General features: G+C 46.9%; 1 protein-coding gene and 1 long non-coding RNA gene across 4 annotated transcripts in view; one reads left to right on the top strand and one right to left on the bottom strand.

Moving 5' to 3' along the window:
- Window positions 1–12607, top strand: part of LOC102476381 (uncharacterized) — a 63826-nt gene extending 51219 nt beyond the window's left edge. The window contains exon 3 of the long non-coding RNA XR_335697.3: window positions 12172–12607. This is a non-coding gene — a long non-coding RNA (uncharacterized LOC102476381). The remainder of the gene's footprint in view (window positions 1–12171) is intronic.
- A 7706-nt stretch (window positions 12608–20313) lies between these two features.
- Window positions 20314–27828, bottom strand: part of NPY1R (neuropeptide Y receptor Y1) — a 20088-nt gene continuing 12573 nt past the window's right edge. For all 3 annotated transcript variants that reach the window (XM_006156475.1, XM_006156476.3, XM_006156474.1), the window contains exons 2-3: window positions 21228–22076; window positions 20314–21117 (exon numbers count right to left, since the gene is read on the bottom strand). In XM_006156475.1, coding sequence (XP_006156537.1) covers window positions 20665–21117; window positions 21228–21926 — 1152 coding nt within the window. In that variant the 5' untranslated portion in view covers window positions 21927–22076 and the 3' untranslated portion in view covers window positions 20314–20664. The remainder of the gene's footprint in view (window positions 21118–21227; window positions 22077–27828) is intronic.

Raw genomic sequence — 27828 nt, 5'->3', positions numbered from 1 at the left:
AAATCACTGTGTTGAATATGATGTGGATTAAAATGCACCAAGGCATCCCCTACACCAAGAGAATACGCATTCGGTAGCTTTATTGCTGATTAAAGCTTTGCTCTAAGAAAAATACCAAAGATAAAAGCGATGAGGTGCATGGGAGGGTATGGAAGGGCGCACTCTGAGGGACACAATCTATTTAAGATAAGTTCCTGGATAAGCAGAGCAGTTAGCTGCAGCTTGAGGGGGAGAACAGCATAAAAACAACCCGCCTTGCCGCTCATTTTCTCTCAGGAAACCGCCCACACGGCTCGATTTGGAAATATATCCTTAGGGCATTTTCACCAGCAATAACTTATCGTTCTCCATATTCACATTTTAAAGAATCCTTTTCTCTGTGTGAGAGACAGATTTGTTCTTCAGAGGCCCACGCCGGGCCTGGTGGGCACAGTACGGCCTGTCTGTTAGCTGCGACCTTGCAGGAAACATGCGAGGGGTCGTGTGTCGGCTAAAGGGACGGCCGTGACTGCCAGGTCGCCAGGTCCTCGGCTTGACCGCCTGTCCTAGCCTAGCTCAGAGTCCGAGCTCCTGGGAAGACACGAGACCCTGCCTCCATCTCTGGCCTGTCCACTCTGGCCACCTCTGGGTGGAGGAAGGTGGGAAGGAGGTGGCCGCAGCCTGGCCTCTCTCAGGAAGCGGTGGCCGCACGCTGAGGCCCCTCCATGGCGGTTGTCACAAGGCCTGGCCAGGACTTACTCATCCACAGGGTAGGAAGGAGTCAGGGGAAGAAACGGTGTGGAGAGATACACGTGGGATGGGACGTGAAAGAGAGAGCGCTGCTCTCCAGCCTTGAGCACGCGATATCATGGGATGACAAAACAGAGAACCCACAGGTGTCTTCCCAGCTCGGGTAGGGAGCTTATTTCTATCCCAGGTCAAGGGAAGGCAAGCCTTGACGGCCCAGTCCTCCCGCAAGGCTGCTGAGGCTGCCGGAGAACATCGAGGGTTCTGGGTGACGCTCTCCTGAGCACAAGGCGTGTCCACACGGCCAAGACCAGGGACCAGGGCTGGCGCTGTCTGTGTCCTGCCTTTCTCAAATGAGCAGTGCCCAGTACCACATGCTGCCACCATCGCACACGTCCCCACACGCTCCGGTCTTCACGGCAGCTGTCTGGTAACGGCAATGCAAACCATTTTCAATAGGGGTTGTCACTAGATGCTTAGTGGCAAAATTGTCTTCAGTGCAGTAATAACAACTATAAAATAGAAAGGAATAGCTTATGCCTAACCGTTACTTTTAAATACACATTCTCAGCATGTAAAAATATGTAATATGGATAAGCTTATTCTAAAATTTACATAGAAAACTACGATCCTAGAACAGCTAACCCAGTCTTATAAGGGAACATTACGAGAGGAGAAACTCTGCTTTATTTTGAGCCTTGCTGTAGCTACCACAATCAAGAAGATAGTGTGGTCTGGTTAAAAGACAGGCATCTGAATGAACGGGACAGGATAAGGGCCCACAGAGAAACCCACACTAACATCTCCGACTTCAATAAGCAATGTATTGGAGCAAGGATCATCTGTCAAAAAGAGAAAAATGGAGCTGGAGGGTACCTCCATAGCAAAGAAGAACCGAAAGTGAACATTGACCAAAACCCCACACTTTATAAACCGTAGGTAAAATATAAAAGCACAAATTAGGGGGCCAACAGGTGGCATAGTGCTGGGGCACTGGACTCCCACATGGCCAACTGTGATTTGAGTACAGGACCCAGCAGCTTTAAACTCATGCTGGTCACATGTGCGTGTGTGCCCAAAATCCCAAGACGAGTGGAGGAGAAGGGATTACGCTGTAGCCATCTCCCCTGGGGGGTGATTTCTCATTTGTTCTCCGTCTGTCTCTCTCTGTGTCTCTAGTGAGTACATGCACCGTATATCAAAAATCTCCCTCTAAAACATTTTTTTTAATAAAAAATTATGGGACCAGCAGATGGCATAATGGTTACATCGCTGGACTCCCACATAATCGACCATGGTTTGAGTCCTGGACCTGGCAGCTTAAGACTCACACCGGGCACATGTGTGTGTGTGTCCAAGATCCTGAGAGGAGAATGGAGGAGAAGGGATTGTGGCATGGCCATGAACGAATAGAGAGGCATGACATTAGTGGGACCCAGAAATGGCTTATTACCTGTTGATGATAACATGTATATTCTCAACTGGACTGGTCTGAGAAGTATTTCATGTTGGGTAAATTATCTTCACAGGCAAAATGATATATAGTGATTGAATGTTTAAGAAAATAATGAGAGTAATAATAATAATAATCTGGAAAAAATGATGAAAAGCTATTTGATGATGATGATGTGGATAGTAATATGTTCATCTTGACTGATATGCATGGTATGCCTTCTGGAAAAAGAAATGTAATACACCGTAAAGATATAAGTGATTCAATGTAATATAAACAAGATTATGATAATAATAAATTAAAACAAATAAATAAAATAGGTAGATTTTTTTAAAAGCAACAAACAAAAATGAACAAAATTTTAGTCACAATATTAAGCACTAATAATACTACTACAAACGTTGACTATGTTTAAATTAACCACTATATTTAGAGGCTTTTCTTTTGTCACTTGAGCTTAATATACTTAAAAAAAATAGTAACAAGAAAAGTAAAACCTGAACTGGTATGAAGGCTTAGTTACCTAAACGATATGAGTAATGGTCTAAATTAATGGAAAAATACGGCTGGCCTTTCATGAATTTCTTGCAATGCTGATAACAGAGACGCATTTACCTTGGTTTTCTGGTCATGCTTAACGGAGGCTAAGAATTAAGCAGGCAGCAAATGCCGACTCTACATGAATACTAATCATTGGTTATGACATTAATAGGTCATGAAATAGGAGTGTACATTCATTTGGCTTAGTTCATTTCTTTAAGAGTTAGTTTTTAAAAAGTTTTTTTTTTTAAATAATTACAGCTTCGTAGGAAGTTGCCTTTGAACAATCTCCCCACAATGTTTACATTTTACGTAGTTATTGCACCGTATTAAAATCAGCCATTTGACCTGGGGATGGTGTGTGTGTGGTTCAGTGTCCTGAGACTTGTCTTACACCTCAGAAAAAACATGTCTCCAATTCTCCATAATTAAGGTGCTTTCCCACCTTCAGCTTTTGGCTGAAATTTTCACTTCAGTCTAAAATTTTAACAAGATAAATCCTGTTCTTGAATAATGAGCTTACTTTATGCTCTTGTTGCCATATTTAGCACTGCTTAAGATATTTTCAGCATTAGCTCAATTTTATCCTCATATATCTTCATTTGTCCAACAGCCAGAAATGTATCCTATTTTTATAGGTAAAGTTGCTGCAAAGAAGAGAAGTATTTAAGAAGTATATTAAAACTTTAAAAAAAAAAATCAGTACTTAAGATTGCTCTTGGGACCAGCAGATGGCATAATAGTTATGTCACTGGACTCCTATGTAGTCAACCATAGTTTGAATTCCAGACTTGGAGTTCATACTCCCGTACTTGTGCCAGGTATGTGCATGTGTGTGCCCAAAATCCCAAGAAGAGAATAAAGGAGAAGGGACTGTGGCATGACCAACCTCCCTGGGCGTGATTTCTCGCTTTCTGTCTCTCTGTGTCCCTCTGGTGAATGCACATGCCCTATAGCAAAAATCTCTTAAAAGAAAAGAAAAGAAAAAGACTGCGCCTATTGAAGTGAGGACAGGTGTTTCATATGCTATGTCTGGAACTCTCTCTTCTCCTAGCTCCCCTTTGCCCTTGTCAGCTTTAGCATCATTAGCACTTCTCTGGATGCCCTGATCTCATGACAAGTCTATCAAGCTTATTTTGCTATTGCCCTGGGTCTCAGGCTCCATGGCAAAGGCCCCGCGTGAGTTCCCTGCAGCTCACACAGGGCAGTTGCCCTGAGCTCCCTCCGCGGTGGGGGTGGGGGAGGCCTGTGTGCAGGAAGTGCTCACGCTGGCACCCTAATCCGACACTGCACTTGAACGAGAGATGAACACCTCCCAGGTCTGGTCGTGCACGCGCACCTTCCTCCGGTCCCTCAGCCAGTGGGCGCCCCAGCACTGGCAGGCTTGACCGATGTGTCTCACGCTGACCGGGCCCGGGAAGCATGCGGGACCTGGCTTCTCTTGACCAGCATGTTACTGGTACACCATGGAGCCAGCCCCCATCTCCCCACTTCTGGCAATGCAAGTTATAAAGATGTTCAAGGTATTTTCTACTTTTAATTCAATATTACTGTGCTTCTCCAGTTCAACTGGGACATGCAAATGGAACCCCGTGGCCAGCAGTCCCTCATGTGTAATGTTTTCACCAAGAATAGTTCCATTGTTGTGAAAGGATACAACTGATACACTCGAGCCACCCATGCTGGCCTGGGGAAGGACAAGATGATCTTTTCTGGAGTGACCGTCTGGCATGGCATGTGCCTGACCCATTCGGGCTCCAGGATAGACAGCTTTTACCAGGCTCTGAGCTGTGCCAGGACACCAGCCACAAGTGGAAATCGCACAGCTCAGTTGCCGAAAGTCCAAGGTAATGGATGAAGTATACAACAGAACATGAGACCAGGGTCACACCTTCATTTAAGCCTCACCCACCTCCTACTCGTCCGTGTTTACACACAGATGCGCAGGTGGGACTGAAGGAGGCCTGGGCAGGTGAACTTTGGGCAGGATTCTACGTTGCCTGCTCTGCCGCATTTTAAACTGTCTTCTGGACAGAGGTGCTCCCAGACCCAGAGATGTGATTTTCAGCCAGGTATAAGGGAGAGTTCTGAGAGAATCCTGCCCTTTAAGAGTGAAGTCCAGAGAAGGCAGGGTGACCTCAGCCGATGGGCACACACAAGCAGTGAGCAGGCACCTTCATCTAGGAAAGACGTCTGGTATCGGCCTTGGTCCCGCCCACACCCCAGCCAGGGCAGCCCGTTCTCGGCTTCCAGAGGAGGCTCACTGACCCTCTCCCACGAATAAACCGTCCACTTCCCTGCCTTCTGGTTCCATCGTCGGTAGATCGTCCTTAGTTTTCTTTCTTCTCTCATTTCCTCTTTGCTTTCCTTTCTTTGTATGAGCATGTGCGTGCCACGGTTTGGATGGGAAGTAAAAGGGAGACTGGAAGGAAAAACGATAGCAGCTCTTCCTGAACCTTGGCCTGATGATTTGACAGTACCACAGTGTTATTCTCAGGAATTATTCAACACCAAAATCCACAAGTTGCCATGGAGAAGCAATTCTTGGTGGATAAGCATTTCCTTTGGACTTACTTTAAATTTTGTCACGTGTCTTACTCTGTTACTGCGATGCTAATGGAAATACCCAAGACGGGGTGATCTATCATGAATAGAAGGTTTATTTGCCTCATGATTCTGGTGACTGGAAAGTTCAAAGACACGTGGCTAGCATCTGGTGTGCAGCACAGCATAGCCAAGAGGAAAAGGTCAGCAGAGGAGAGAGGAAGAGGGAACAGAGCCCTCTGTCTCTCCCACTCCCCAGCAGATTAGATGCTGCCCACCCACACTGAAGGCGGGTCTTCCTCTCCCAATCCACTGACTCCCAAGCCAATCCGGTCTGGCGCAGTGCCCACCCACACTGAAGCCCTCACCTCCTCAACATCTCACCACCTCACATTACAAAACCATTACATTAGCGAGCAAATTCAACACATGAGCCCCCAGGGACAAACTAGTATCCAAACCGTAGCATCGCTTTAGAGAACCAATTTTATATTTTCAAAATTTTCACATTATTGTGACCAAGTTTTGAAAAATAATGCAGAAACAAGTGCTTTCTTCGTTATATCCATTTCAAGTGGACAGTCTGGTGCTTCCCTATGCTCTGGCTTGAAGTGTGAAATTGTTCCCACAGCTCCGGTAATGCTTCTCGAATTTCTTATTAAAAACAAAGTTCAGAAGTAGATTGTATGAAAAAAAATAACTTTAATGAAAAAAACCTCTGAGCTTCAGACCTACAATGTGTTTGCAATATTTACAATATCCAATATGGTTCATAGGACTCGTTTTCTTCGATCTTCAAAACTGGAGTGTTCAGCACCATTCTCAGTCTCCTTAAATCACAGGGTTTATATTCGAGGACAAGCAGAACTATTTGAAAACACTGTGACTGTATTTCAGAAGAGTGGCTTGTGTTGTCTGTAACCCCACTGTCATTATATCTTATTATCTAATGTGCAACCAGGAAGTTCCTGTCACTATTCCACTACTGAAGTACATCCCAGAAAGAACAAATAGCATTAATTTCTCCACATGCAGTTTTGACAGAGGGTTACATTGGGGAGGAGGGTCTAATCTTAAAGAATCATCCATCTAGGAAATAAAAAATATTTCAAGAGGAATATTTATACTTAATAGCCTATGCATCACAGACTATAAGTGATATACAAAGACAGCCTATGGGACCAACAGATGGCATAATGGTTATGTTGCTGCATTCCCACGTAGTTGACCATGTTCGAGTCCTGGACATGGCAGCTTAAGTGCATGCCCAAAATCCCAAGAGGAGAACGGAAGAGAAGGGATTGCATGACTATCCCCCCCCGGGGGGGGTGATTTCTCACTTTCTGTCTCTCTCTGGCGAGCACACGCTCCCTCTATCAAAAATCTCTGTGGGAAGTGGGGGGAGACAACCAACTGGTTTAATATGACTTTTTCTAATCAAAGTTACTAATTTTAAGACATGAAAAGGGGTAGTGTAGAGTTTGAGAAGGCAAGATCTTGAGTCAGAAGGTCTTGATTTGGGATTTTGGCTTCACCATTACTATTCACATTTAAATCTAAGCCCATAAATTAAAGATAAGCTATTGAGAGTTTTTAACTCCATTACATTTTTGTAGGAAATAAATGAGACAAGACACACAAAGTATCCCTTATGCTACCAGGGTAGAAGTCCCACCAGGATAGGAGTCCCACCAGGGTAGGAGTCCTACCAGGGTAGGAGTCCCACCAGGGTAGGAGCCCCACCAGGTAGGAGTCCCACCAGGGTAGGAGCCCCACCAGGGTAGGAGTCCCACATGAAGCACTATTACATTATTGCTTAGCTCTGGACTCCGTCAGGGAGGTCACGGCACGTTTCTCTGTGCAAAAATGCGGCGTGACTTTTCCAACACCCTAATCAAGCTTTATTAAAGCAAGGTCTTTAAAAAGTCCATGGAAAGTGTCTACTATGAAAACACTACGCATGGACTTGATTTTTAATAATGCCCTATAGGGAACCAGCAGTTAGCGTAATGGCTGTGTCGCTGGACTCCCACGTAGTCGACCGCGGTTCGCGTCTCCGACCTGGTGGCTTGGATTTCACGCCGGGCGCGTGTGCGTGCGTGCCCGGGATCCCGAGAGGAGAATGGAGGAGAAGGGATTGCGGCGTGACCATCCCCCCGGGGGGTGATTTCTCGCTTTCTGTCTCTATGTCTCTGTCTGCCTGGCGAGCGCACGCGCCCTATAGCGTAAAAAAAAAAAAACTCTCCAAAAAAAGAAAAAAAGAATAATGCCCTATAGAACACATGCACTCATGGAGTGAGACTGAAAGAGAGAAAGAGACAGGGAAAGTGAGAGAATGCCCCGGGCGCACGGTCACACCACAACCCCTTTCTCCTCCATCCCTCCCTCCTCTCGGACTTGGACCCACTGTGGTTTTCAAGCTACCACGTCTGGGAATCAAACCGCGCAGCTGGCCATGTGGGGTCCAGCCACTTTACCCACCATGCCACCTGCCACTTAGTTTTTTTGCCACAACATACACTCATACTTTAATGCCATTTTTTCCCATGAACTCTGAAGTCATCTCAAAGATTGCTATATTCCAGACCATGTGCAAGGCACTGAGGATCTGGGAGTCTGAAATTCTTGGCCTTATTGAGTCTCGACATCCAGTAGGGAGGAAAGAAATATCCACGAATAACAGCGTAATGTGAAAAAACGCAGTTGGTGGGACCACAGGCACAGAGCCCAGAGGGGCTGAGACACGACCAGCCCGGCGAAGCTCTTAGAGGGCTACTCAGTTGGTGCAAGCCCTTGCACTGGTGCAGGCGTTCAGAAACGTTTCCCCTTTCTTACCTATTTCTTACCTATACCAGGCCTGTGGGTAAGATTTCCGGAATAAGATCTGTGCTTCTAAAATCTGCCGTAATTCCTGCAGGCTGTGGAGGGCGCTGGTTAGTCACTGTTTTTCTGACCGCCATCAGAGGAGGGCATCCAGGCCTTTCCTGGAGTGCCTTCTCGGGCTCGGGGTTCTTCTCCAGCAGAGTGCCTTCTCGGGCTCGGGGTTCTTCTCCAGCAGAGAGCGTGCCCTGGTCTCCGGACTCAGACTCCCAGGGCTAAGTTCTGACTCCTGCTGGTACCAGATTTCTGTGTGCAAAACACTCAGCTTCCTGTCTCCATTTCTTCCCTTGTAAAACAGGGAGCAGAATCATGCTTTTATGTTTTAATTTTCTGATGGTTAAAGGGAAGAGTGCACGTAAGGCACTTGCAGGTGCTGCGTGGTAAGTGGTGTTGGCGGCTGCTGTGTGCGACCGGGGACCTGACCGCCCTCATCTCAGGAAAGTCACTGTCTTTGGTTTGGTTTGGTAGGACCAGGACCTGCTCATCAGAACAAATGGGGTACACCTCTCCGTGAAAAGGAAAAGCCTAGGGGTGCTGGGAAGGGCATCTCTACTTGCTGTTGAGGTCTCCTCTATTTCCCTGGGTGGCCGAGAGGGAAGGATCACTAAGTGGCAAGCAGGACAAGGGCTTGGTTTCCATTCCCGCCATTGCGATGGCGCCGTTCCATGTGTGGTTCTTCCGTTCTCATCCAACGTGCAAACGCGGCTTGCCCTGACCTGGAGGTGCCGGGTTTAGGAGCAGCACTGTCGCCATGCTGCCCGCGTTTAACGTTCTAAATGGTGCCAAGAGTCCACTGATTGGTCCTTTCATCACACGCTTCCTGTACAAAGACCGATGCGGGAATCAGCCAGGGAGAAATAGCAGCCCTCTCCTAAATACCGAATACAATAGAGACAGAAAGGAGCGGGGTCTTGGCAAAGAAGCCACGTCACCCACGGGAATATCAATAGACTGGGAACACAGGAAGTGGTGGGAGTGCAGTTCACACTAGAACAAACATGCTGATTGATTGAATCGCACTCAGGCCCGGCCACCAGCAGCAGGGCAGTGGTCCTTCTCCGATTTCTGGAGGTGGTCCTATAGAGTTCTCTTAGTACAGAAAAGCCGGGCAGGCGTCACCAGCACCTCCCCACGACGTGATGAAACAACGAAAAATCGGTTAGATGGGAACACGTTTTCAGCAGTACACCAAACTTACACGATGTACTCTTTTTAATCCTAGCCCCAAATTCTTACTATTCTCCAATTTGATGTAGGAAACGTCACAGGAGCTTTGCTAGTGACCACCATGAGAGGAGGACTTCAAGGCCTTTTCTGAAGTGTCGGGAAATTCTGTGGGGTTTTCAAAGTCTTTTCAATATTGTGAAATACAATAGAGATACAGGAAAGTATATAAAACACTATGTAAGTATTATACCTGAAGAGCATACTTATAAAGAGGACACGTAGTATGAGACGCATGAGGGGACTTCAGGGACCAGCAGATGATGTAATGGTTATGTCACTAAACTCCCATGTAGTCCACCGTGGTTCGAGTCCCAGACCCTGTGGCTTAAACCTCATGCCCGGCATGTACGTGTGCATGCCAAGACCCCAAGAGGAGAATGGAGAAAAAGGGATTGTGGTGTGACCATCCCCCGGGGGGTGATTTCTCACTTTCCAGTGAGCACATGCACCCTATAGCAAAAATCTCTCTTAAAAAGAAAGAAAAGAAAAGAAAGATGAGGGAATTTCAAACAAGTAATTTTATATGATATCTCCATGTTACAATAGTTTGACTGTAATCTATCATGTGAGATCAGGTGTGAAAATGTCCACTTGTGAAGTCACATTAGTGCTCAAAATGTTTCGTATTTTTGGAACACTTCGTATTTGTGGGAAAATATCATTGTAGTATGAGTTAATTTTGTCACAAAAAAATCTGAAATCCATGTAGAATGTTTAAAATAATATAATTTCCCATGAACTTATTGAAGACTGCTTATAAAACCCTGCTCGACTCCGGGAAGTCCTCCACACCATGCGCCTCTCCTCCCGAACTCGCTCTCTTCCCCGCCTGAGCGGACGATTGCCCTGACGTTGCATCTCGGCTTCCTCTGCAGATCCCCAGCTAGCAGAGCAGCCCTGGTAACGCAGTCTAGTTTTGCATTCTTTTTTGGAAATTCATATGTGTGGAATCTTATCAAATGTGTTATTATGTGTTCTGGTTCATTTATTCAGTATCATCTGTGGAAGATTTTGAAGTAGAGTCAGGGTTTATTTCGTTTCATTGCTATAAAATCTTTGTCAGTATTCCACAGTTATCTCTCCATTCTATGGTCTTTGGACATTTGGGTCGTTTCTATCCGGGATAATTGGGAAGAAAGGTGCTATAGACATTCTTTTACAGATGATGTGTTCTGGTCACCCGGATAGAGATTGTTTCCTTTTTCTTTTTTTCCTTTGCCAGAGTGTGTCTGCTCACCAGAGAGAGACAAAGAGGGGTGGAGAAAGCAGCCCCCAGTGGAGGAGCATGGTCACACTGCAGTCCCTTCTCTTCATCTCTCCATCCTCTTGGGATTTTAGACACACATATCAGCACACACCTGGCATGTTTTTAACCTGCTGGGGTCAGGATTCGAGCTGTGGTTGACCATGTGGGATCTGGCCTCCTTAACCACCAGACTGCAGAGCTGGCCCAGGCAAGAGATTTGATAAGTTCTATTCCTAGAGTTAAAATGATAGGAGCATAAGATATGCATATATTCAACTTTACTACTGATCCCAAACTGTTTTCCAAAGTGGTTGCACCAATTTACGCTCCTCCCGTTGCTTTGAACACATGAACTGTGTATAACATAGACCACAAGAAACACACAAACCCAGCAATGGTGTGGGATGTGCCCTGGCCCGACCAGCTCTCCAGGGTTCCCAATGGCGGATAGCGGTACAGGTCCATGAGTCCGTGTCTGAAATGAACTAGATCAGAAGTGTGGCTACTTAATTTAAATTCTGTTTTCTTTCAAAGTGTGATTATTAAAGTTTTAATATATGTTTAATTTTATTCAGGTACTTTTTTTTTTCCCTGAAGAAAAAAGAGAGAAAACATACTCCATTGAAAATATTGCTTTTTTTTTTTCAAAATTATCTAGTGTTTTGTTTTTGTTTTTGTTTTAATTTTGTTGTTGCCCAAGGGAACATGTACTAGCCAAGAAAGAGTGAGAGGAAAAGCAGCCCCACAGTGAGCCGTGGTCATGGCGCAATCCCTTCTCCATCTCGCTGCCCTACCAGGAAGTGCCTGGTGTGGTTTTCAGGCTGCTGCGCCCAAACTCCAGCCATTGTTGGCCACGTGGGGTCTGGCTTCCTCCACTCAGTGCTTAACTGCTGCCCCGCGAGGCTGGCCCTACCCTGTGCTCTTGCTTAGCTTGAAAGACTACCAAACTGCAGTGTCTGGAGCTGGTTCTTTTTAAAAGTAGACGTGTTGTACAGACGCGCTCAGGTCCGAAGCCATGTGTACAGTTTTTAAAACTGACATTTGGCTGCTAGTGAGAAGTGCTATAATATTCCAAAGTTTAAATAGACATGCATGGGGCCAGCCTGTAGCCTGGTAGTTTAGGCAATTGGACCCCACATGGCCAAGTACAAGTGGTTCAAGTCCTGGACCTGGTGGCTTGAAAACACACCAGGCACGTGTGCATGAGTACATGCCCACAATCCCAAGAGGAGAAAGGAAGACAAAGGATTGCGGTGTGGCCATCTCCCTTACCTCCCTCCTTCTGGAAATGATTTTTCACTTTTATTCTCTCTCTGTCTCTCCAGAGAGCACATACTCCCTACAGCAAACCAAAACACAAACACAGAAAAAGGATGTTTTGTCCACAACCGCTCTCTTCTAGTCTGAGATGTGTTTATTATTCTTACTGCTCTTTGTCGTTTACACCCACACTTTCTAATTGGGCACTTTCTCGTTTCAAACCTCCTACGGGAGAGACAAATCGCCGTCTTTGCTTTAGTAATTACTAACTGCGCATTCTTTCTGCTGCCTTCAGCCTCACCCCGTCTCCTGGCCACGATGATCCCACGCTCACAGCAGTCCTCACTGAGCCCGAATTTTGCCCTGCGTGGAGAGTCTGTTACCTCTGCCAGGTTGCTTTCCTCTCCTCAGCTTCACTCCTGTGCAAACATGTACCTGAATATCGCATTCTGCTTCCCATTGTGAGACGCCCCTCGAATGGAATGGCCATCCAGAAAATCAGGTGCGTTCCCCAGACTTCTCTCTACACGGACTGTATCGTCCTACGTCCGCGCCAGCCAGCCACACGCTCTTGGCCCTTCCGCCGCACCTGCAGCCCCAGCACCTTGTCTGCTGTCCTGGCGTGGCACAGGCTTCTCTCCCACCTCGTTGCACCTCGTCTCCCCTTGGTTTTCAGGGCACCTTCTCTTCCGAGATCTGAAGTAGGTGGAGCATTTTGTCTGCAAGCGGTTCACCACATCTCCCCTCTCTGTTAACTCACTCCGAGCATTTCATAAGGAGAACCACGGAATTCTGGACCTGGTCACCACCTGAGGGTATCTAGGCTAGTTTCCGTGCTTGACAAGTGGCCGCACGGAGGCCTAGGGACAGTGACGTGTGGCATGCACTGCACGTCCTTCCTTTCCCGTTCCGATCACTCCTTGAAGGTGAAGATTACATTTCACGGACGTTCCCAAGTGTCTACAAAATCCAAGTATACTCCGGTGCTGAGAAAATGATTCATACTGCAAAAGAGTTTGATAGAATCGTGGAGGCTAGGTATCCAAGCTCTGTGCCTATGACACGTGACACTCATGAGCCTACCAAACTGCAGTGTCTGGAGCTGGTTCTTTTTAAAAGTAGACGTGTTGTACAGACGCGCTCAGGTCCGAAGCCATGTGTACAGTTTTTAAAACTGACATTTGGCTGCTAGTGAGAAGTGCTATAATATTCCAAAGTTTAAATAGACATGCATGGGGCCAGCCTGTAGCCTGGTAGTTTAGGCAATTGGACCCCACATGGCCAAGTACAAGTGGTTCAAGTCCTGGACCTGGTGGCTTGAAAACACACCAGGCACGTGTGCATGAGTACATGCCCACAATCCCAAGAGGAGAAAGGAAGACAAAGGATTGCGGTGTGGCCATCTCCCTTACCTCCCTCCTTCTGGAAATGATTTTTCACTTTTATTCTCTCTCTGTCTCTCCAGAGAGCACATACTCCCTACAGCAAACCAAAACACAAACACAGAAAAAGGATGTTTTGTCCACAACCGCTCTCTTCTAGTCTGAGATGTGTTTATTATTCTTACTGCTCTTTGTCGTTTACACCCACACTTTCTAATTGGGCACTTTCTCGTTTCAAACCTCCTACGGGAGAGACAAATCGCCGTCTTTGCTTTAGTAATTACTAACTGCGCATTCTTTCTGCTGCCTTCAGCCTCACCCCGTCTCCTGGCCACGATGATCCCACGCTCACAGCAGTCCTCACTGAGCCCGAATTTTGCCCTGCGTGGAGAGTCTGTTACCTCTGCCAGGTTGCTTTCCTCTCCTCAGCTTCACTCCTGTGCAAACATGTACCTGAATATCGCATTCTGCTTCCCATTGTGAGACGCCCCTCGAATGGAATGGCCATCCAGAAAATCAGGTGCGTTCCCCAGACTTCTCTCTACACGGACTGTATCGTCCTACGTCCGCGCCAGCCAGCCACACGCTCTTGGCCCTTCCGCCGCACCTGCAGCCCCAGCACCTTGTCTGCTGTCCTGGCGTGGCACAGGCTTCTCTCCCACCTCGTTGCACCTCGTCTCCCCTTGGTTTTCAGGGCACCTTCTCTTCCGAGATCTGAAGTAGGTGGAGCATTTTGTCTGCAAGCGGTTCACCACATCTCCCCTCTCTGTTAACTCACTCCGAGCATTTCATAAGGAGAACCACGGAATTCTGGACCTGGTCACCACCTGAGGGTATCTAGGCTAGTTTCCGTGCTTGACAAGTGGCCGCACGGAGGCCTAGGGACAGTGACGTGTGGCATGCACTGCACGTCCTTCCTTTCCCGTTCCGATCACTCCTTGAAGGTGAAGATTACATTTCACGGACGTTCCCAAGTGTCTACAAAATCCAAGTATACTCCGGTGCTGAGAAAATGATTCATACTGCAAAAGAGTTTGATAGAATCGTGGAGGCTAGGTATCCAAGCTCTGTGCCTATGACACGTGACACTCATGAGTGTGCAAAGCAATGGAGAAGGGTGGCCCGGAACTTTGTCAGAGCCCTACTGCTGTGGAGACTTCCTGTTACTTGTTAGGTCTCTGAACAAGCTCAGAGCCCTGAAAGGACAGTGTGCGTGGGATATGACAGGGGCCCTGACCTCTAGCTGGACAGATCTGGACTGCGGTCTCTCTCTACTCGCTCAAGGCTTTGGTTTACTCAGCCCCTCTTGGCCTTAATGAGAACAATAATAGCTTAAGTAAAAGGGGTTAGGAGACTTCACAAAATCATGGAACAAAGCCCCATTGTTTATTTTGGAGCAAAGAAAAAATTGAAATCCATGCATAATTTTTTCATAATATGTATTTCCATAAAGTTTTTGAAGACCCCCTCATTATAAAAATTGTGCAAAACACCTGCCTCATATGCTTCACAATTGCATTGTTATTCACATTCAGGGTCATGAGCTAGGGGTGATGCCTGCACAGGATGGATTTGAAAATCTCCAAGGGAGTCTTCCAAGGGGCAATGGCAGTGAAATGAAACTACTGGAACTAGAGAAAATTTCTTGATATTGATGTGTAATTATTTCATTAATTTTTTAAAAGAGCAATAAAATATTAAGGCTCAAGGTGAAAGATAATAACTGAAGGCAGTGGGAAGACCAAAGATGGTGATAGGCCAAAAAACTAGTGAAAGTTAGTTTAGTATTGTTTTAATTTACTATAGGGTAAGTGTGTTCTCCAGAGAGAAAGTGAGAAATCACCCCTACCCCTGGGGATGGTCATGCTGCAATCCCTTCTCTCCCATTCTCTCAGGATTTGGGGCACACATGCACACACACCCGATGTGTTTTTCAAGTGGCCAGGTCTGGGTATAGACATGCCAGTCAGCCTGGTGGGACCCAGTCTCCTTCCCCACAACACTATCAGCTGGCTCAAAATTTAGTTGTTGTTTCTTTAAGTCACATCTTTTATTTATTTGTTTCTTATTTATTTGTCATTTGAAGAAAAACACGATGCTTTGCTTGATGGTCTTTCCTTGCTTTTTCTCACCATGAGTTTTCATTATGTAGACCATAGACAAAAATAAGAATGGTATCATTCAATCACTCAAGGAAATAGAGTGATGAAAAAAGGATCCATGGACTTATAGTTACATAGATTGAGATCTGAATCTTATCACCTCTTATTTGTAATCTCATGAGATAATGGAGAAATAAAAGCATCTAGCAAAAGCTCTTGAGTCAGATATATATTTTATCGCAACGTTCCTAAGAGACAATTTTAATCAGCGGGAGCTTCTCTTCTGTCTCCCTTGGGTATAAGATGCAAATGCAAAGTCAAACATCGGTACCAGTCTGTAGATCTGTGACACTGTCTCTAGGGGACATTTAGTGCATATCTAAAAATGCATATGAGGCATTAATACAACGGCTTTCACTGGAAGAAGGGGAAGCCTTGCACAGAATTTTCTCATTAAAGGCGAATAGCAATCATCTATATAACTTTATTCTGACCAAGTTTAGGAATGTTTAGAAAATGAGGGAAGAGATCTGATAAACTAGAACTGGCACAAACCTTAACGTCAAACACATGCAGTTAAATCCCTACTTCGGCCCTGATGGACTCGATGAAATTGAAATGCTCTTCTATCCGTCCGAGCCTCAGTTTTCTTCTCTGCACAGTAAGGACCAGAGAGTGACTTGGCAGGTATTCATGAGACACAAATGAGAGCACACATGTGAAACCTCCAGTGTAGAACAGCTGTTCAAATGGGAGCTCTCTTCTGGGCTACTGTACCTTTCTCACCCGTTAGAAGCTGGGAAAATTAAATTAGATTTTGATGATCATTCAAATGCCTCTTTTGCTAGTTTTCTTCCTGTGAACTTGCATTTTAAAATTAAATTACGAAAGGCAGTCTGCATAATGAAAGAAAATATTTGGAAAGCATATATCTAATAGGAAACTAGTATTCAGAATATATAAAGAACTCTTACAACTCAAAATTAAAGAGAACTCACCCACTAAAAATGGACAGAAGACTTGAACAGTTATTTTTCTCAAAGAAGATATACAAGGTCCATTAAGCATGTGAAACCATGTTCAGCAACATCAGTCACTGTAGGACGTACATCGTATCACAGTGAGGTACTACGTCACTCCCACTAGGAGGAACATAATCTAAACGACAAGAATAGCAGAGAGAGCCGAGCCTTCCTGCATCGCTGATAAGAGTGTATATGTGCAGCTGCTTTGGGAAACCATTTGGCAACTCCTCAAACAGCTAAACACAAAGTTAGCAGACGACCTGGCAACTCCACTCACAGGTGTCTAGCCAAGAGAAGGAAAATACATGTCCACAGAAAACTCATCCATGAACGTTGACAGTGGGATCATGCATAGTAGCCAAAAAAGTGGGAACACCTCAAATGTCCATCAATACATGAAGGCATGGACAAAATGTACCACATTCATACATCGGAATATCATCGGTAATGGCTATTGACATACATTACAGCATGATAAACCTTGAGAAATCTATGCCAAAGGAATGAAGTATGGCAGAGAAGATCACACATGTGGTATCATTTCATTCACAGGACAGGTCCAGGATGGGCCATTTCATAAAGACAGAAACGGATTAGAGGTTGCCAGGAGATGGAGGGACTATCAGTGGGTATGGGAGTCTTTCTCTCCTTTTTTTTTTTTTTTTTTTTGTAAATAGACTTTATTTTTTAAGAGTAGGCTTAGGTTCACAGTAAAATGAAGCACAGGAGACAAGATAAAAAGATTTCCATCGTACCTGTCATTACCCTCAGAGGCACAGCTTCCCCACCATCAAAATCTCATGCCAGAGCAGCACCTACAGTGACGCACGGTTATCTCCCAAAGTCTGGAGGTCTCACTAGGATTCATTCTTGGTGATGCACATCTTATGAGTGTGGACAAATGTGTAATAACATGCACCCATTATAGCATCATACCATTTGCCTATTCATCCCATATCACCTGACTGCTGGAAAACACTGAATTTTCCCTGTCTCCATACATCTGCCTTCTCCAAAACGGTATACAGTTAGAATCATATAGCATGGAGGATTTTCAGATCAGCTTCTTTTATTTGATAAAATGCATTTAAAGTTCCCTTTTATTTTTCATGCCTCGATACCTTATTTTTCTTTAATAACAAGTGATATTCCATTGTCTGGGTGTACCAGTATTTAACCATTCACCTTCTGAGGGGCATCATGCCTCCAAGCTTGGCAATTTTGAATAAAGCTGCTATAAGCATCCAGGTGCAAGTTGGGTAAGTATCAGGAGTATGATTGTTGGACCATGTGGTAAAAATATGTTTGTTTTTTGGGACCAGCAGTTAGCGTAATGGCTATGTCGCTGGACTCCCACGTAGTCAATCGCGGTTCGTGTCCTGGACCCGGTGGCTTAAAACTCACGCCAGGCACGTGTGCATGCGTGCCCAAGATCCCGAGAGGAGAATGGAGGAGAAGGGATTACGGTGTGGTCATCCCCCCTGGGGGGTGATTTCTCGCTTTCTGTCTCTGTCTGGCGAGCGCACACACCCTATAGTGAAAACCTCTCCAAAAAGAAAAAAAAAATGTTCGCTTTTTAAGAATTTCAAACTGTCTTTTAAAATGAGTGTACATTTTTGCATTCCCATGAGTAGTCAGTGGGAGTTCCTGTTCCTCCCCACCCTTACCAGCATTTAGTGTTGTCAGTCTTTTGGATTTGTTACACTCCAATAGGTATGTAATGGTTATCTCTTTGTTGTGTTAATTTGCAATTCCCTATTGCTTATTTGACATGTAAATAACTTCTTTGGTGAGGTTTAAGTTCAGATCTTTTGCCCAGTTTTTAATTGAGCTGTTGATTTTCTTGTTGTGAGTTTTAAGAGTTCCTTGTGTTTTAGATAAGAGTACCTTCTCAGAAAGTTCTTTTGAAATGTTTTATTCAAGTCTGTGACTGTCATCTTATTACTTTGCAAAAGTTTTTTTTTTTTTTTGGAGAGATTTTCACTATAGAGCGCATGCGCTCGCCAGACAGAGAGAGACATAGAGATAGAAAGCGAGGAATCACCCCCGAGGGGGGATGGTCACGCCGCAAGCCCTTCTCCATTCTCCTCTGGGGATCTTGGGCACGCACGCACACAGGCTGGAGTGAGTTTTAAGCCACCGGGTCCAGGACACGAACCGCGATTGACTACGTGGGAGTCCAGCGACATAGCCATTATGCTAACTGCTGGTTCCCAAAGGTTTTTATCTTAATGAAATCCAGATTTTCAATGATTTCTTTCATGAATCATGTTTTTGATATTGTATCTAAACATTCATCACCACACCCAAGGTCACGTTCTTCTATTGATCGTATAAGAGTTTTATAGTTTTGGGTTTTACATTTAGGTCTACAAATCATTCTGAGTTTATTTTTGTGAAGGGAGTACGTAAGTTAATTTTTTGCATGTCATGAGTGGGAATGGTGTTTTCTCAAATGCGATGTCTACATCTGTTTAATGTGATTATGTGACTCTTTAACCTATTGATGTGAAGGATGAGATGAATTAATTTTCAAATGTTAACTTGCTTCAATACCTAGAAAAGAGCCAGCCCATAGCATGGTGGTTAAGGCGGCTGGATCCCACAGGCCAACCCCATGGATTGATTCCCAAACCTGGTCACATAAGAAACACATGGACACACGTGCATGTATGCTCAGAATCCCGAAAGGAGGAGGAAATGGAGGGAATGAGGTTGTGGTGTGGCCGTGTTGGGCCACCGTCATGTTGGGTAGCCCTGGCCCTCTAGATGCTTGTAATCCAGCAAGTCGAGGGAGACTGGGCCGTAGCATGCTTCAGCAGAAAGCAGGGCTGGGTGCTGTGGGCCACCCTGGTAGGGAGTTGGGACAAGGACAAATAAGCTGAAGGGAAGCATGAAACAGACTCCTCAGGAAAAGCAAAACAGTTTTTATTTTAATAAAGTATCTGCCCTTCAAAAATCAAACACATTTAACACTTAGCATATATAATACATTGAATATTATGTCTTGTTCTTTGAAATATAATTTCTCCATATGATTCCAAGGCTCAATCATGATTACAAGATCCATGACATTGAATATATTAACGTGACACAAACACTCACTACTCTATATGGTGTGTTATATAGACTCCACAAGCCTCACAGGCCACACGAGTTAACATGGGCTGCATGAAGCGTGTTCAGTATTTAGGCAGCTTCTTTCCTGCTGGCTGGAGTGAGCAGTCTTTTATGATTACACCTTGGTGTCATCTGCCTTGAGATGGACACTGCAAGTTAAAACGAGTTACTGTATAGGCACTGCTGTGGGGAAAACAGCCTGTACTTCTATATACCGTAAGCTGGAAATGCCTTGGAGTCACACGTTTATGTCAGAAAGCTTGACAAAAATTGAACAGTCTGTAAAGAACGCAAACCCTCTTGACCACCAGGGCAATGGAATACAATTCAACCATCTGCAGCAATAGTAATTTACTTATTAAGGTAATTACTGTGAAATGCTTTGGTTGTCAGGTACCAAAATAGTTTTGAAGTTAGGGAATTGTTTTCTCACTTGTTTCCTGTCAGTGCTCAATTCCCCATGATATTAACAGCTGAGAAGCACTTTTATCTTAAATGATAATCAATTAGGAGTAAAGTAAGTCCTTTCTTTCTTAAAATAATTTTTTTAAATGCAAATTACTCCTGAATGACTTCGTACTCTCTTTTGGTTTCTCCTGAATGCTGCTGTCCCCTGTTGTCACCTCTTACCAGATGACAGGATGCCTGTCATCTACTGAGGATGGCCCAGGCTCTTGATGACTTAATCTAATCAGGATGGGAGGACCCAATCTAGTGAGAGTATCAGATGGCTAGTGCGTCCGAGTCGGTTAAGGATAATACTTTAAAGAAATTTCATTCTAATAAATACAGCAGAAAAGTCTGGGAGGACCCAATCTAGTGAGAGTATCAGATGGCTAGTGCGTCCGAGTCGGTTAAGGATAATACTTTAATTTCATTCCAATAAATACAGTAGAAAAGTCTGTAGATTATATGCATAAATTCACAAAAAGCACTTCAAGGAAGTCTGGTCAAAATGATAGCCAGGAAATTCCAAAGCCTATACCTTTGTTCCAAACATAATCATAACCACTGTACTAAAAGCGCTAGAAAGCAAGACAAGAAAATCTTGGTCTTTCTCGGAGGATTTCAAGCCCAGTCCTTCGGGCCATGAAAGTTTGCTGCAGGTTGTGCTTATTTTTAAACAGATGCCACCTGGGACCTTATGCTACACACAGTTTCAGATCTTTTCGTTATCATCAGTGTTGATTTTTTTAAATGCGACTGGGCTTGCTTGCTTCAGAGAAGTCTTAGAAACATCCGTGTGCATGGTGGACATGGCAATGGTCTCATAGTCGTCGTCCCGAGACCGGAAATCGCAGAAGTTAAAGAAGAGCTGCAAGTCTCTCTGAAAGTTCTTATTGAGGAAGCCGTAGAAGATGGGGTTGACGCAGGTGCAGATCATGGCGGTGAGGTGGCAGAGCAGGAAGAGCAGGTTGTGGTTGCACGTGGCGATGATCTGGTGGTTCCAGTCGAACACGGTGTTGAAGATGGTGAGCGGCAGCCAGCACACGGCGAAGGCCACCACAATGGACAGCAGCATGATGTTGATCCTCTTGGTCTCGCTGGACCGGTACTTGCTGTCCCTCATCTTGTCCATCATGTTGTTCCTCCGTTTTAAGCGTATGTATATCTAGGGAGGGAAGGGGAAAAAAGAGAGCCCTCACAGAATCGGTCACCGAATAAGGAATTCCGGGGGAAGAGGGGAAGTGTGGGAACAACAGGGCTACCACGTTTTCTTACCTTGAAGTAGCAAATAAATATAAAACAGAGCGGGCCAAAATACTGCAGCACCAAGAGGACCGTGGTGTAGGCCAGCCTGTGCGAGTCCGACGGGAACCTGTCGAAGCACACGTACTTGTCCTTGAAGGCGTCCAGCGAGACGTTTTGGAAGGGCTCGTCGGTCAGGACTTGGTAGATGAGGAAGGGCAGCGAAGACGCCACGGCGAGGAGCCAGATGATGGCGATGCCCACGTACGCGTGCCTGTTACTCGGCCTCCACCCGCGCGGGTTGATGATCAGCTGGTGCCGCTCCACGGCGATGAGCACCAGGGAGAGAATGGACACGGTGATGGAGACGCACTGCACGAAAGGGTTCAGCTTGCACATGGCCTCGCCGAAGACCCAGTGGTCCATCAGCGTGTAGACGAACGTGAAGGGGAGGCACATGACGGCCACGAGCAGGTCCGAGAAGGAGAGGTTCACGATCAGGATGTTGGTGACGTTCCTCAGCTCCTTTTGTTTCAAGATGATTATGATCAAGGCCAGGTTTCCAGACACCCCGAGAATGATGACCGCTCCATAAGCCAGAGCCAATGTGAATATTATGGCCAGGGGCAGGTGACAGTCGTCATCTTCAAAAGCCAAAAGCTGGGAATTCCTCCCTGAGAAATTATGGGCTATTGAATGGTTTTCGATCTGGGAAAGCAGCGTTGAATTCATTGTGTTTGGTTTGGTTGTTACAAGTGATTTTAGACAGACGGACAGTGCGTTTCTTCCAAGCCGGTCAACGGCTCATCTATCCTCGTTCCCCGTCCTGGAATCCATGTACCGGAACCACTCCGAGTTCCTCGTGCCCTTGAACTGAACGACCTGCAGAGAGAAAATGGCCGACAGCATTACTAATTACGGGAGGGTGGTCATAATGAATTCTGACTCAGAGCTCCTTAAAGAGAAGACACAGGAATAAATTACACAATGGAATCCTCATAAACATATTTCTAACACAGCAGAAACAGTGCAAACACGTAGAGAAAAACCCTGTGATGTTTTTCACTGGACTGGCTGGCCCCTGAGTTTCAGCAAACAGTGATCTGTGAGGTGGTAAAGCATTTGTGCATCTCACACTGCAAATGACAAAATGTTACTAGGGCACGTTCCTTAACGCTGTGACAACGTGACTGTGTAACAAACGATGCACAGGGGTCAGCAAGCCCCCTCTTTCCCCCAAAACACAAGAAAAATGTATAAAACAGATGAAGCAAAAGCAAGGGTGCGTAATTCCTCCTCACACTACAGGAGCGGAGGAGCTGGCGGGGAGCTGGGTGTGCACCCCTCACACGCGGGAGTGCTTTCTAAGGCAGACGTTGGCCAGCACAGGCAGCCTGAGGGGCTGGGAAAGACTGGACGGCGATGTTAACCCAGGAAGCACCTCGTGGGGGTGGTACAGACACCGAGCCACGTTTTAATGGGTGGCATGTAGGATAGAGGGAAATCGCTCGTATTGTATGTCTGTGTCACTAGACGTAGGACTTCAGGAAGCTTGTGGAAAAATGGGATTAAAGTCTGAGCTAATTTTTGGTGCAAAGAAGAACTGAAATCCACACACGGCATTTTTCATTATACACATTATCTATAGACGCTGTGAGGACTCCCCGTAGGAGTTAGATACGGGGCAGAGGCATGCACATTATTTATTTAAAATCACATTGTTACGAAGAGCAAACGTTCAACCACATGGAATAAGCTGGCTGTGGTTAGCGAAGGAAAACAGGCCTGGTTTTGCCACACGAGAGCTTATGACCACGGCATGGAAGAGCACGCCAGGGAGTTCCTGCACCAGGCAGGAGAGTCTGTGACTTCACTAATGCGTCAGAAACTTCTGAAGGACTTCTAAGGTTCGATTCGTGCAAATACCCTCCCTCCACACCAGAGTACCTGCATCCCCAGTACAGGGGTCTCACCGTAGCCGCACCTGGGATTTTTCACAGCACTCGGTGAGGTAAGTATTTTTCTCTTTAGCAAACCACAGACAGCAGACTGCAGAGATTAACAGCTCTTTACTTTGAACGCCTCTGCTTCCCCCTGGGTGAAGTAACTGAGATGGGTTACTACCAGGCCCTGAGCCTGTGCTAAGACAATGAACTAGGCCCCTCTCTGGTCTGAGGGCAACAGAGGAAGCTGGGCATGCTTACTTACATTTAAAGGAAAGTGAAATTTAATGAACAAAAACGCATGTGCCTTCTAAGTGACACCTCTCATCTTTCCTTCGGTGTTCTTGCCTTTTAGGAAACGGGGGGCCTTGGTGTTTTGTTCTGTTTTGTTGCATGTGCTCAACAGGGAGAAAAGTAAAGTGAGAAAGCGCACCCCAGGGGGATGGCCACATTGAAATCCCCTTCCCTCACTCTCCTCTCAGGACCCTGGGCGCGCGCATGTGCATGTGTGCACACGCACACACACACACAGACACACAGACACACACACACACACACACACACACGCGCCCGGCGTGTTCCCCAAGCCGCCAGATCTGGGACTTGAACTGCACAGTTGGATGGACTTGTTGAACCAGCCGCCCCAGCCACCATGCCACCAGCTGGCCCAATTTTTTTTTCATTATGAAATCCTAATTAGGCCCTACAAAACCAAATAAAAATAAAAACAATGGTGCCAGGCCAGCAGGTGGTGTGGTGGTTGGGGTGCTGGATTCCCACATGGCCCATAGCTCAAGTCCCAGACCTGACAGCTTGCCTTTTCACTCTCTCCCTTTCTCCCTCCTCTCTCTCTACTGAGCATGCATGCCCTAGAACAAGTTAAGTAATAACAGTTTATACTAATGAGATCATTCTTTTCAAAGAACAGCGGTGCCCATCGTTAAGTCAGGACGGCAGTGTAAGGAGTGGAGACGGATGACTGCGAAGTAGGGCTCTCGGCCTCCGGGCAATGACCGTGACGACCACCTCCCTTGCCCCTCTGCAGCAACCACTCCTCTCCTCTCCCGAGTTCGAAGGCAGAGAGAAGCGTCAGTGCCGGGTTCTGAGAACAAACCTTGAACAAGCAGGTAAGAGTCGGCAGCTCTTAAGAAACCCTCCAGTGAGAAGACAGCTCAGCATTGTACTTGATATTCCAGTTACTGCAGAGAGAGCCGCCTTACCTAAGAGTGCAGGAGGCAAGTGTGCGCTTTGTCCTCTGCCCTGTGTCATGGCCCGTCACCAAGCACCACCAGGTCATTGAAGACCCTGAGGCAGAAAGCCTGGGTGGACTGCTGACACTCGGGGCCTCTGTGCCCTCCCTTCCCTGTGGCTCCAGCACTGTGTGCTCTGCTCCAGGCCGGCCAGGGGCTGCTCCGAGTCTCCCCCCGCCACTCCTCCTGGGGGGGTTCTCGCCACCTTGCCACTAGTCCACGTTCTACCCTCTGCCGAAGCACCATTTGGTCCTTTGAGTCCTTCACTGAACTGATGCGTCTCAGTTTTACCATAAGGTGAAACTTTAAGGTGGGCTTTGTGTATCTTCACAGTACCTTGAAAATGGTGGATTCCGGGTAAAACTGTATTGACCGAAAATAGCAGCTGTGTGGTTGGAAAGGTAGGCTCTGTGCAGGTTAAGCCCTTTACCTGTGAAGTGAACGCTAACCCCACTGTCATCCAATCAGGTCGGGGTACAGACATTTATTTACACCTGTTCAATGCCAGCGAGACTTGCGAGGAAAAGGTCTTCCTAGTCCTTCAGGCAAAGGAAAGCCCGTTGGTAAGAGACTCTACGCTGGAGGGTAACGCATGCTATCGAGAGCTCCTAGCAGAGGAGGCCCTGACTCCTGGGAGCAGCAACTTATTGCCAGAAGGCTCCGGGAAGCCTGGAAAGGTGGCATGCGAATTAAAGCCTGGGAGGTCAGAGACGACTTCACATAGTTCATGGAAAAAAATGAAATTAAAGGGCAAACTTATTTTGATGCAAAAAAAAAAAAAAAAAAAGTCCTGCATGTTTTTTCATACTATGCATTTTCCATGAAACTTCTGGAAGACCTCCTGAATCTCAGAGATGGCATCCCATGTGGAAAAACAAACATAAAACCTTCAAGGCTATGGCGTCCCTGGGGTGCTAAGCAGCGAGGAGCAGCAGGATGATTAGAGAGAGCCCAGCAGGACAGTCAGCGTCCGGAGAGGGGCACAGCCTGCGGAGGGCCTCCTTCTAGTGAGATGCCTGTGGGAGAGAGGAGGGCCGCCCCGTTGTAGGACTGTTTTACAGTTACTGTTCTTGGGCAGGCCCCACTACATAGTAGGTTAGAGAATCGTCCCACATGGCTGACCACAGATTGAGCCCTGGCCCTGAGGTCTTGGGACTCATGCCAGGCATGTGCGTGTGTTCCCAGAATCCTGACAGGATGGAGAGGTGGAGGAGAAGGGATAGTGAAGTGATGACCCCCATTGGGGAGTGTTTTCTTGTTCTCCCTCTCTCTCTTCCTGTCTCTCTCTGGCCCACACATGTACCCTCTGGCAATTAGAGGCATTTAAAAGAATCAAATTACTATCCTCACTGGCCTTTCACACACTGAAGGAGGGAGAGAGAAGTAGGAAAGTCATGCAAGAGTCCAGGTGAGAGAGAAAGGGGCACAGGAAAAGGTGCTCGAAATGGAAAGGAAGAAAAACCGAAGTTGTACATCCACTTGACTGACACTTGGGAATGCATGCAAACACGTATGGAGTCCTGCAAGGCTTTCTCGCAGATGGATGTGGGTAACCACACTGAACTCCGACCCCTCCATGCCCCGCGAGACTAGTTCTTCTACTAAGGAGAAGTTAGCTATACGGAAAATCCACTTTCTTAAAGGGTTTGCAAGCTTCTTTCCCAAAGTGAATGAAAGAAAGAAAGATGTGTCCAGTTTCACCTTAGAATATCTGAAGAGAGGAAAAGCGTCCGAAAACAATAGCACTGAGGAGATGTATATACCTTATCTTTGCAAAGGAACACTTGCTAGTTATTATCCCAACATTTATTTGCGACATAAGCTATGCAACTGTGAACACCGAAAACAATTCAAGCTGGCTAAATCTCAGTATCGCCGCCCTGTACGTTTCGAGCCGGACTACAGACTGCATACTGCATGATGGGCTGGCCCGTGAGCCCCGGAGGCCTGGCTTCTCGGACCTGGCGTGCCAGTGCGTTAACCACCCAGACACCCAGCTGTCTGGCCAGACCCCGCTGCAGCTGCGTTTTTTCAAAAGCTAGCCAGGAGTGGCTGCTCACCTCGTTGTTTTGGAAAAGAAATGTCAGCCTGGTTACATACAAAGTTACTGCTCGCTTCTCCAAATGAGTTACATAATTCGCTGTTCCTGTCCGTGGGGGAGGGCTTGTTCAACAGACAGCTGCCTTAGACAAGGAGGGACTGTACCCAGCCGGCCACTTCTGAAAAGCACTCTGGGGTCTGCAGCCCAGGGGCGGGGCGGGGAGGAGCTGGCGGCAGCATAAGGTCTCCTCTCCTGTCTCTGGGCCTCACCAGGGGCCAGTGAGGTCTGACCTGCAGCTACTGCGCCTCAGTTCCAGCCCTGACTGCATCCCCTGCCCCTGGGTGCCACCCTGCAGGTTGCGCTCTCTCGCAGGATCCCAGTGGGCAGGGCACCTCCCTGAGCGTTCTTCCAAGGGGGGGGGCGTCGAAACTCGCCACCTCTCCTCCCTCCCCGAGGTGTGTCCTGTGCTCCCGAGTAACTGAGGACTGAAGTGGGATGCGATCTGTCACAATTCCTGTTGGCGCGCTGACGCGCCCACATGCTTCACATTGTGTAACTAGGTGAATGTCCCGAAATCCTCCCAGTCCTGACCCCTGCACGCGCGCACGCGCGCGCACACACACACACACACACACACACACACACACACACACATATCCATCCATCTATCTATCCATCCGGGAACGTCTCCTCCGTGATTAGCAAAACAGAAAACATCCAAATCAACCAAAAACAAGCAAGCTGAGCCCAAACCCAGAGTCAGCCCCCTGCGCTGGGCCCAGCGCCAGTCCTCAGGACGCTCGCACGTCTCCAGTGCGTCTGGGGACCTGGGGGCACCGTGCCAAGCCCCTGCACCCCCTGTCCATTCCAGCTCCTAACGCACCCCTGCCTGGACGCTGTCGTACCCCCCGTGGGGGGCGTGGCTTCTCACTTTCTGTCTCTCTGCCTCTCTCTGTCTCTCTGCTCTCTGGCAAGTGCACGTACCCTATAACAAACACACACACACACACACACACACATATCCATCCATCCATCTATCCATCCGGGAACGTCTCCTCCGTGATTAGCAAAACAGAAAACATCCAAATCAACCAAAAACAAGCAAGCTGAGCCCAAACCCAGAGTCAGCCCCCTGCGCTGGGCCCAGCGCCAGTCCTCAGGACGCTCGCACGTCTCCAGTGCGTCTGGGGACCTGGGGGCACCGTGCCAAGCCCCTGCACCCCCTGTCCATTCCAGCTCCTAACGCACCCCTGCCTGGACGCTGTCGTTCTAAGACAGGGAGCTACAGATTGCATGGTGGCAACCTTGGAACCGGGCGAGGGCTCCGGAGTGGCCAGGGCGCTCCGGACCAGCGCCCCGCAGCTCGCAGCCCACGCGCGTGGGACCTGGGCGCAGACCCG

This window comes from Tupaia chinensis, unplaced genomic scaffold, assembly GCF_000334495.1.
Source record: "Tupaia chinensis unplaced genomic scaffold, TupChi_1.0 Scaffold000494_1, whole genome shotgun sequence".
Lineage (NCBI taxonomy): Eukaryota > Metazoa > Chordata > Mammalia > Scandentia > Tupaiidae > Tupaia > Tupaia belangeri.
This window is presented reverse-complemented; position numbering and strand designations above follow the sequence as displayed.